The 10,886-nt window shown below is 51.7% G+C and overlaps 4 protein-coding genes across 4 annotated transcripts; all 4 read left to right on the top strand.

Moving 5' to 3' along the window:
* Positions 1–1,084: 1,084 nt before the first annotated feature.
* On the top strand, positions 1,085–2,721 carry EI97DRAFT_449566 (uncharacterized protein; the record flags this gene model as incomplete). Its single annotated transcript, XM_033800225.1, has 4 exons — positions 1,085–1,192; positions 1,342–1,483; positions 1,533–2,208; positions 2,265–2,721. 4 exons carry the CDS (start codon positions 1,085–1,087, stop codon positions 2,719–2,721), a joined length of 1,383 nt encoding a protein of 460 aa, XP_033654988.1.
* Positions 2,722–2,906: 185 nt separating this feature from the next.
* EI97DRAFT_292243 (uncharacterized protein) lies at positions 2,907–4,038 on the top strand. Its single transcript, XM_033794457.1, has 3 exons — positions 2,907–3,573; positions 3,646–3,708; positions 3,780–4,038. Exons 1-3 carry the CDS (start codon positions 3,092–3,094, stop codon positions 3,907–3,909), a joined length of 675 nt encoding a protein of 224 aa, XP_033654987.1. The 5' UTR covers positions 2,907–3,091; the 3' UTR covers positions 3,910–4,038.
* Positions 4,039–4,305: 267 nt separating this feature from the next.
* On the top strand, positions 4,306–6,493 carry EI97DRAFT_375109 (uncharacterized protein; the record flags this gene model as incomplete). The annotated part of the gene is made up of 2 exons (XM_033795485.1): positions 4,306–6,189; positions 6,242–6,493. The coding sequence occupies 2 exons, from the start codon at positions 4,306–4,308 to the stop codon at positions 6,491–6,493; spliced, it is 2,136 nt and encodes a 711-aa protein (XP_033654986.1).
* A 2,543-nt stretch (positions 6,494–9,036) lies between these two features.
* EI97DRAFT_365322 (uncharacterized protein) lies at positions 9,037–10,842 on the top strand (the record flags this gene model as incomplete). Its single annotated transcript, XM_033795019.1, has 1 exon — positions 9,037–10,842. A coding segment is annotated over one exon (1,806 nt), but the record flags the coding sequence as incomplete, so codon positions are not given.
* Positions 10,843–10,886: the final 44 nt, after the last annotated feature.

Genomic DNA, 10,886 nt, shown 5'->3' with positions numbered 1-10,886 from the left:
TAAGGTTGCAATCATCATTTGGGCTGACGGGCCAAGAAATCCTTTCCGAGCGATCTTGACCCGTAGGGCGAAACAAAGTTATTCGCCCATTCGATCAATTCGAGATGCCTGACTCGTGCAAGTCACCATAGCTAGAGTGTCGACAGTGATTCACTTTTAACTTGAAATGCGCTCACAGCGCGCGGACTTGAATACATCATGGTAAGAGGGTGGGCCTTAACGCGAGTAAACCCCGAAGGAACTGCAGCCCACGACGTGAGTAATGCCGCCATAGAAGGAGGTGCATCGACTCGGTCTACCGGATTGTTCATTACCTCCGGAGTCCTCCGCACACGATACTAAGCCCTCAACAAATCTTCCGGCTTTCTTCGGCAGGCCTCGGGGACAGCTGCAGTTAGCCCGCCTTTCCGTGAACGGTTCTATCGCCGACCCGACCCCGGGATCTCGTGTGGATAGGGAGTCGCCACTTATTCTCGAAGTGCAATGGGAAAGCTTCGAAGGTTCACCACCCGTCCCATGTAGTATTCGTCAGAAGTGAATAAAATATTACTTTTTGCAGGGAGACTACATATATCAAATGTGAGGGTTTGGATAAGTCTAGGATGTCCCCAGCTTCCTCATATTTCACACCTTTTTTTTGTCTCCATAACAAAGGCCTTGCAGTTATTGTTGCAGCATCTGAAAGGAACACATCTACGATCAACTAAGGCTTTATATAGTAGAAAGTGACATTTTGGAGGTACATAGACGGCGGAGCACAGTACGTGTTACGTACTGCCAGTTATAGAGATGGGTGTGGCGATTAACGCCTGCCCTGGCGTTCCAGTACGGATATGGTAGCAATTCCATACTTCCGTCCCCACATCCATGTTCCCACGCGCCTTGTAGGCCCGGGAGTTTCACTTTAGCGTGCACTTTAGCGTAGAGTATCAAGTCGCCAACCGGGTGGATTGCCGCGATGGACCCTTCCGGCCAAGTGCACTTCAAAGTGTTCAACTCTCACACCTGTCGCATCCTTCCGCAGTTGTCTTCACCCTGCATGCTGTCGCCGTTGCGTTGACTGCTCCCTCGTTCCAATGCGATAATGAAGCTTCTGTTCAGCCTTCTTTTCCTTCTACTTTCCTACATTCCTTTCGGTTTCACGGAGACGACAGACTTAGAGTCGGCGCTCACGCTACTTCCCGCTTGCGCGGTAGGTTCCTTTTCCACCTCGTACACCTGCATGATAGGATCTTATAATTCGTCCAATCCTACCTGAGTGTTCCCCCTCTTGCTGCGCTACCCATCGTTACACACGCAATCATGAAGATCTAATGGCTCGTTATGCTAATGATCCCATAGCTTCCATGTGCTGCTGCTGCACTCAAAGAGTCGCCGTGTCCGCCGAACGATCGAGCATGCGTCTGTGCCAACCTCCTGGCAAACTCTCGCCATGGCGTCGAAACGTGCATACTTCAGCGATGCACGATGAAGGAAGGACTGAGTAAGTCTCATCGAAAGCCTTACACTTCTTTGTTCTAATTGGTCACAAGCGACTAAGAATCTCACTATGACGATGTGCAACGCTCCTATACGAGACAGAGGCCCTGTCTTTCGGACAGTCAACGCCACGCTTGGGGTTCTATCAGCCGTCTGCGTAGTCCTTCGGATCGGTTACAAGCTCTTTTTGACTGTTTACCCTCTTTCCTGGGACGATTACTTCATCGTGTTGGCCTTGATAAGCGGTGTCCCTGGAACTATCATCAATGACCGCGGTGTACTGAAAAATGGACTGGGGAGAGACATCTGGACCCTGGAGTTTCAGCAAATCACGGACTTCATCAAGTGGTTCTACGCTTTGGAGGTCGACTATTTCGTTAACATCGTCATGCTGAAAGCATCCTTGCTTTTCTTCTACTATCATATCTTCCCAGGAGCTCGAGTTAGAAGACTCACCATTGTGACGATGGTCGTCAACGCCATGTACGGGATCGCTTTCGTTGTCACCGCTATCTTCCAGTGTTCGCCGATAAGTTATTACTGGCATCGCTGGGACGGTGAGCATGAGGGCACCTGCATCAACATCAACGCGCTTGCCTGGGCGAATGCCGCCGTCAGTATCGCACTAGACTTCTGGATGTTGGCAATCCCACTGTTTCAAGTTGCTCACCTTCAACTGGCTTGGAAGAAAAAGGTTGGGGTGGCCATGATGTTCTGCGTCGGAACTTTGTAAGCTGTCCTTTGCCGTCTCGGGCAACTCTCGCCCTGCTAACTTATCTCAACAGCGTCACAATCGTGTCCATTCTGCGACTGCAATATCTCGTACACTTTGCGAATTCGACAAACCCTACATGGGATCAATTCGACGTCTGCAGCTGGTCAACCATTGAAATCAACGTCGGCATCATGTGCGCCTGCATGCCTGCCATTCGCGCTATCCTCGTACGGTTATTCCCAAAGGTACTGGGCAATACACACAAATCATCCAACCAATATCTCTCGAAATACGGGAGCGGTAACGCTCTAGGGAATTCAAAAGGAGGAGGACTAAGCCAAGGGGGAGGAGGAGTAGGTGCGGACAGGAGCATCATCACTTACACCAAGACATTTGAAGTTCAGCGCCACCAGTCGAAAGATGGGGATAACGACAACGACGAGGTGGGATTGGTGTTGATGGATGATCTGGGAACAAGGAAAGAGGGTCAGGTTAAGAGTGGGAATTCAAGTGAAGTAAGTGTATAGATTTCTAATGGGCTCAAGCCGTTTTTCCGTTCGAATGGCCGTTTCTTTCGAACTGCGTGCAGTGTTTGACAGAGCCACTGTGGATGCGACATTTGGATGCTTCGATATTGAAGATTGCGATCGCGACAACTTTATCCCGACGCCCCTTCTCAAAGTCGCCTCCCCGCGCCACGTTGTTTCGAATCCTGACCTTCTCAACTTGCTTCGGCACCAACCACAAACGACTGGACTCCTGAAGCTGAAGCGGCCAGCGATGCATGGGCGAATCCAGCACCATTGGAACCACCCAAGATCGATAAAAAAAAAAAAAAGGCCATGATATATATTGGCATGATCTAGCTATTGGCATGATCTAGCATGGCGTAAGCATATGTATTCCGCATGTGTTTTCGAGGGCCTGCTGGATATGGATATGCGTCACTCTCACGGCCCCAGCCTTCATCACAGGTATCAATGCTTACTGCGTGTTGGGGCTTGCAAAACGACTTCACGGCTGGAGCTGAATCCCTTTTGCTGCCAAAGCCCGCGACCGACGTTGATTTTAGGCACAAGTCTACACGGTTTCACGAAGGCATCAACCTCGGCGAAGTTCCCTGTTCAATTCCTTGGCAGCCTCTTTTTTCGATTACGTTGCTGTTGGAGACTGCCGATTACGTCGCTGTTCCGTTGCCACTCAGCCTCGAGTTGCTGCTGTGCCCCAATGCTGCAGCCTTATCATGCATGCAGATGCCATCAACGGCACGGCGCTTCCGAATCACGAAGATGCAGACAGGCGGTTAAATCACTGAAAAGGAGTACAGCGAAGCCTGTAGAATCAGAAAGGACGTATTTCGCGGTGATAATACCCCGACCGTACTCATCCGATTCCTTCTTCGTCTAATCACACAGTCGAAGCCTCGAGGCACTGGATTGATACTCACGCAGATTGCGATACAAGAGGATGTTACGTTTAGGCAAAACGCCGGTTCATATCTCCTTCAAAGTACAGTAAGACTGACCGAGACACTACTTGCCTTCCCGATTGACAGCTGTGATCCGTATACACTGAGATGTTTCAGCAGCCCCGGCGTACCGCATCCGAATGTTGTTCATTATGCATCATCCCCGGCGACACGAGCGGGCCTGCAACCAGAAAGAGTAATTGACTGTGGCGCAATATGCTCGTCCCTGCAGCTTCTCAGTTGTTAAAACATCCCTCGAAACACGGAGAGCAGGGCCAAGGCTGCTCGACGAATGGGCTCTCTGGCAGCAAGCGCTAGACAGTATGAGGCTGCTCCCCTGCATTCGTTATTGCCTTGTTTACTGCTAACAGAGCACGGCTCCATCTCGAACCCAGCGAAGGCATTGGCCATCGAGAGGCGGTGCCATAGCATAAGTGAAACCATGAAGGACTTCTCCAGAGCCTATATATAGCTCAAGAAGCTGTGCGGGCTGTGTGGAGAAGGTATGACGATCAGGAGCGGGTGCATAAATACGTGCTATACCTTCGGTCAGTTCTCTATTTTATGTATTACCCCTTCTCCAATGCCATTCCTTCGAAGTGGTACCTTCCAAACCTATTCCACACCGCCTGAATCACCTCTGATGGCTTCTCAACCCCCTGAACCCGCAACGATCAAGGGATTGCAAAGCTCCAAGCAGGTAGCATTGTTGGATGCTATCGACAACCTCCGCGAGCTGAACAAGAGGCATGAAGATTACAACATCGATCCACAGTTGATCGTCTGTGGAGACCAGTCGTCCGGAAAGAGCTCCGTTCTTGAGGGGCTCACATCCCTCAGTTTTCCTACGAAAGAGGGCACATGCACCACTTTTGCGACTGAAGTTGCACTACGAAGGGGTACGGATGTAAGAATAACGTGCTCAATCTCCCCAGGGGAAAAGCGGTCCCAGGCACAGATCCAAGAGATTTCCAAATTCCACAAGTTCTTCACTCAACTTGAAGACGTCAACATCACCGCCCTGATTGAAGAAGCGAAAAGTCACATGATCTTTGGTGCTTCCTCGAACACCTCTTCGTTCTTTGACGACGTCTTGAAGATCAAATACGTTGGCCCTGATGTCCCTCCTCTTACCATTGTTGATCTACCTGGCCTGATCCAATCTGCAATCAAAGGAAGGGAAAACGATGTTGAGCAGGTCCATAACCTCGTGAAGAGGTATATGGATAACCCGAAGTCTATTATTCTGGCGGTGGTCTCCGCCCAAAATGACTTGAACAACCAAGCAGTCTTCAAGATGGTCCAAAGAGCTGATCGAGAAGGCCAGCGGAGTCTCGGTATCATCACCAAACCAGACCTTTTGAATGCAGGATCGGAGACTGAAGCAACCGTCGTTCGACTGGCCAACAACGAAATCATGCGGTTAGATCTCGGTTGGCATGTAGTTAGGAATCGAGGCTGGAAAGAAGAGGAGCTCTCACTCGAAGAACGCAATCAGAAAGAACGCGAATTCTTTGCGTCCAGCATATGGAAGGCGCTTCCCGAATGCAATGTTGGTATTGATAGCTTGAGGACGAAACTTTCAGAGTTACTCCTGCGGCATGTTTGCAAGGAGCTCCCCGCGATCACCGGAGCCATTCGAGACGCGATTGTTGCGACCAATTCTCGCCTCGCGAGATTAGGGGAAGGTCGAGAGACTCCGCGAGAACAGCGTTCTTACCTGACAGACAGTGCGGCAAAATTCCAGTTACTCACACACAGTGCCTTGATAGGCCACTACGACGGGGATGCCTTCTTCACGTCAACCTCGGTACAGGACCAACGGGCAAGACGTCTCCGCACCCAAATCCAGAGTCTCAACAGAGCATTCGCTCATATTATGTACCACAAGGGGCATGCTTGGAACATCGCGAATGACCTACCAACCTCCGCAAACCTGGGGTCTCCAGCCTTGCAGTCCCAGGCGCTTCAACAATACGATGCCCAGTTTGACGACCCCGAGCAGATTACGCGGGCCGAGCTACTAAAGCGTATCAAGGAATATCTGGAAGAGAGTGATTGCTCTGGAATCCCGACACTGGTCAACCCCGGAGTCGTCACGCGGGTCTTTCGTGATCAGTCTCAACAATGGGAATTTATTGCTGAATGCCATCTCGAGCGCGTCTTTGAAGCGGCACAGAAGTATATTTATGCTGCCCTGTCGTCACTTATGGATGAGCAAACATTCCAAATGCTTCGGATGGAGTGGGTTGATCAACGGCTTGAAGAGAGGAGAATCGCCCTCGAAGCCAAGCTGAAGGAGCTTCTGGTTCCCTACCAGAAGCTGAGCCCATTCGTATATGATCCGACTTTCAGCTTGCAGATTCACCAGATGCGAGCGGAGAGGTACACCGACAACGCGTCCACGGCCGCGCATAGAGCATTCAGGTTCGGCTCAAATAACAGTAGTGGGCCTAGCTTGTTGACGCAATCCCCCGACGATGACACGTATGCGGAGGTTCTTGATCACAGTCAAACATACTACAAGGTAACACTCTTTGGAGCTTGAATGGCTGACACCATACACTGACTCGTCTTAGAAAGCACTGACGGTTTTCATTGACAATGTCGCTGTGCTTGCTGTAGAAAACTGTCTGATAGCAGATCTTGCAGAAATATTTTCACCGAAAACGGTTTCTGAAATGAATGAAGACCTATTAAGGTTGATTGCTTCTGAGTCAGACGAAATCCGGGCCGAGCGCATCAAGACGGAGAAAACGCTGGCGCGTCTGAAAGAGGGAAAACGCGAGTTAGAAAGGGCGCAGGTCTTTGACACTCTGACAGGTAAGTAGACTGTTCGCTTACAATTTCCATCATTTTAATGTGTGTAGTACCGCCGATCCCGTCTAGCGTACGAACGACGCCTACCAACGGTCGTCGTCCACGGGTGACACGAGCGAGATCACCGACACCGACACCTGAACCAAGGTCAGAACAGGTTGAACCTGCCATCAATGGTAAGCGTTTCCCTCCGTATTACTTCGCGCACGATTGTAATAAAGAGCCAGTTGATGACCTCTCCTCCCGTTTCGCCAAACAGCTTGAGGTCAGTCCGGATCGTAGGTCGACACAATCGACACCATCCAGGCGTATAAATGCAAGGGCTCTTCCAGTTGAGCGCACGAGAAATCCAATTGGGTCGCGTCATCGCATGAGTGCAGCAACTGTCGACACTGATACTGAAGACGAAGCGACGACGAGATGGGCGCCAGATGAGACTACGGGACACCGCTTAGTACCTGGCTGTAAGTTTGCTCCTCAGACGATTGCTCGAAACAACGCGCTAATCATTCTCCAGTGGTGGCATAATCCGATTTCGAATTATCGCAAAGGGTAATAGGTGCAATGCTTCCTTTTGGCTTTCCGTTTTATTTCCGACGTTCTCTTGAGGTTCTCTGCGACGTATCTGCTCCTTCCCTGTAAAACAGTCATTATCGGTTTTGAACTTGATTTACGGAGTAGTTCTCTGACTTACACCTTACGAGTCTCCGCTCAATTTTCCAATTCTACATATTAGCGCCAAATGCACATTGAACGTGAGGCCTTTGCCGTAAGGCTTGATAACAGAGTCTGGTGAGATAAGTTGATGAGTGCACGTTGTGCAGAGAGGGCGGCGGACTTTGGACGCAGGCTGCAGAGTGAACAGTAGCAAGCAGGGCGGCAATGCCAACTAAATTAGGCGGATGAGGCAAGTATCTGTGTATTTTAAGACATAGCGGAAACGTTTTATTCTCCTGCTACTTTTTTCGAGGCGTCCGTCGGGCATTGATGCAACCCCGAACAGAATGGGCATGGGTGATCGAGACATCAGAACCAAACCAACGGATGTAAGGGGATATTCGAAGCTTCGCTGCTTAACGGCTGTGATATGTTTTTCTCTTATGGCTGTCGAGCTACTAGCAATTCTGCATGCGGAGTGTGCACTTGGGAGGTTAGTGTGTTGTAACGTATACACTTCGCAATGTTCGGCGTGGACCCTCTAGTTGAATGTGGAGTATCAAATCGTACTGTATAGCAACTCCAACTACCGCGTAAAATAACCATATATCGCGTCCTCGTTACCCAAATGGTAATATTATGCGAATTTTGTACGGATGCATGCATCTTAAGCGAGCCGGCCGTGGGACTCGACACGACTACCTACGGGCTCGAGGCTGAAGACGCCTGCATCCTCTGCCCGCCCACCACCATCTGTGTTCCATTCACGGGAGTGAAACCGACACCACTCGCTCCTTCCCAGTAGACTACACCTTCGTTGACAATATTCTGTAGAGATCTTCAAAAGTCACGAGGGACACAACCGATATCTGGACTCGCATGTGCACCGCGATGCACCTGCAGTGACAAGACACCACCTCGACACCCGGCCCCCCAACCTTCCAAAATGGCGGATTGGGAAGAGAGCCGTCGCGGACGTCACCGACACACTTATTACGACGCCAGCTACTTATCGCCCGAACATGCCTTTGAAAGACGTCCACTATCCCGACGGCCTCATTCCAAGGACTCCAGGAACGCAGCAGCTCGACCACGGCGCCCTTCGCTACACCGGGAATACCATTCCGATAATGAGGGCATAGGCATATACCCCACCAGCGCCGCGGTGGACATATTCCGCGGCGAATTCTACTCTCCTGTCCGTGTAGACCCGCCATTGCCAGCTGGCTTCCGCGATCAGTACCGTCCACGGTCCCGATCGAGACCACGGCGACGACACTCCTCGCCCGAGCGTCCGTCCAGCTTGGAGCGACGAGGTCCCCATTCCCGGGTACCATCGCATCCTGCTGTCAATGTGTCCAAATTCTCCAGTGCTGTGCCCGTTCGTCTAGAGCCGCCCGCTCCATTTGCTGGGGCTAGGTGGGCTCGCTCTACGCACGAGGAACGTCCAGTACGGGCTGCATCTCGCCTTAGGCCTAACCGACGACCTTCTTCGCCCCATCTCCGACCTACTGATGCCGGTACAGACCATGCTCGCAGTAGTATGGGGGCTCAGCGCCCGTCACCTCCCCACGCCCGTTTCCGCAGCTATAGTTCCGTAAATGTCGTGCGACCACCACCTGAGCCCACACCAGAGCCACAGGACCCCTGGCACTATCGGGAAGTTTACGAGGGACCGCCTGGTATGAAGTTGCACCGAAAAGATCGGACTGAAGCCCTCGATAATAAGCCTTACTTTATTCCGGGCGAATTCCCAGCCACCGTCGACAATGTCCGCCCAGAGGACTCCCGATCCGAGATCTCTCAATCCAACCGCGAAAGAAGACACTGGACGAGATGGTCAGGTGGTTCCACGTCCGCTGCAGGGTCAACTCATAGACACTCTACAGGCGGCTCATCCGGCATTCTAGGGGACAGAACATATCAATATAGCCCACTGGGGCCTGGCGAATTCCGGCTAATCAGGCTACTGCCTGCCAGAATGTCGACTATCAAGTGCGAGCTTTTGCACGAGTCCCTGTACCATCCCCCTCCGTATACGGCTGTCTCATATGCATGGGGTGATGCCGACGATACACGCAAGATTGTACTGGATGGGGTTAAGATTCCTGTCGCAGTAAGCCTCTACGGTGCCTTGGAAGCGCTACGTAGGAAAAACGAGTCCGTCACGGTTTGGATCGACTATCTCTGTATCGACCAACAGAACAGGGATGAAAAAACGCAACAGGTGCAGCTAATGACCGGCATCTACTCAAACGCGCAGTTGGTGGCCATTTGTTTAGGAGCCGAGGCAGACAATAGCGACGATGCGATGAAGCTCCTGGAGGTGGTGGCGAACATTGCGGCCAATGCCGACTCGGAGAAGAGGGTACGAAGTCTCATTTCGTCCGATGTCCACAGGCCAGGAATTGCTGCCATTGTTGCGTTGTTTGAAAGAGACTACTGGAGGAGATTGTGGGTTGTGCAAGAAGTGTTCAACGCTAGGGACCTCGTGGTGTATTGCGGTTCCCTTAGCCTCCGTTATGAAACTTTCCGATTGGCGTCTTACGCCTTCTGGCGCCACAAAAGCGACATCGACTACTACTTCCCCAGCGTATCCAACGGGGGTTTTAGTCAAGCCGTTTCCTCGAACCAGTTCAGCTATTCGCAGGTCTTGGTCCACCAAGGGCCTAGCAGCTTGCCCGATGTAGGCTCTCTCGCGGCACTCGGTAACGACTCGCTCCTCGAGGTGCTGCGCGCTTGCAGAGGCAAACTGAGTGCGGACGCGCGAGACAAGGTCTTTGGGATATTGGGCATCCTGCCAGACCATGTACGAGGCGAATTCCCTGTCGATTACTCCCTGTCCGTGAAGGAAGTGTATATCGACGCCGTCGATTACATCCTCTACTCGACGGACCAGCTCGATGTTATACGGGAGGCTATCCATTTCCCGCTACACCACAGCTCCGCCAACCTCCCGTCCTGGGTGCCGGACTGGTCGCATGCCTCCGGCATCACGTCCATAAGCGTGGGATCCTCGGCGTCAGGGCGGACCAAAGCCGACTACAAGTTCCATGATGGCCGCAGAAAACTCGAAATCTCAGCAATCTACCTGGATAAAGTCAAAGCCCGCGGCATTGCCGTTGGCACCTTGTGCAACTTGGGCGACTACCTCATGGCCTTCCTTCATTGGCGAGCTATACTCTTGCAAAGCAGTGGCTCGGTCAAGAGACAACAAGATGCATCACCCCGGGTGCTGGAGGCCTTCTGCAAAACGCTCTGCATGAATCAGGTCCCTGAAGGGTTTGAGGATGCGAAGACATGGATGGTCCATTGCCTGCATGTCTTTGCATCGTTGATACATGAAAGGCTGCCCAGTATGCAGATGGACCGCGGACTTCAGTCTTATATTCACATGGACGATGATATCAAGATCAAGCCCGAGGACAGGAGATCGTTCCTTCAGCACCATTTTGCTACGAAGATGATGGGCCGATGTTTGTTGATCACCGAGGAAGGGCGCATCGGGATGGGCTCGGGATTCATGGCGCTAGGCGATGAGGTTGTGGTACCTCTAGGATGCTCGACGCCTATCATATTGCGTCCCCACGGGCCGAAAGGGGAGTATCGGTATGTTGGGGATGCCTATATCCATGGGCACATGACTGGCAAGACGGTGGATCAATGGGAAAACGGGGAACGCGAGCTGAGGAGATTTGTCCTTCAATAAGAGGCGCTGGAGCCCTGAGCGGATGGTACAATACCCGA

Source organism: Westerdykella ornata (assembly GCF_010094085.1).
Source record: "Westerdykella ornata strain CBS 379.55 unplaced genomic scaffold EI97scaffold_7, whole genome shotgun sequence".
Taxonomy (NCBI): domain Eukaryota; kingdom Fungi; phylum Ascomycota; class Dothideomycetes; order Pleosporales; family Sporormiaceae; genus Westerdykella; species Westerdykella ornata.
Note: the sequence above shows the minus strand (reverse complement) of the source record. Positions and strands in the feature narration are given on the sequence as shown.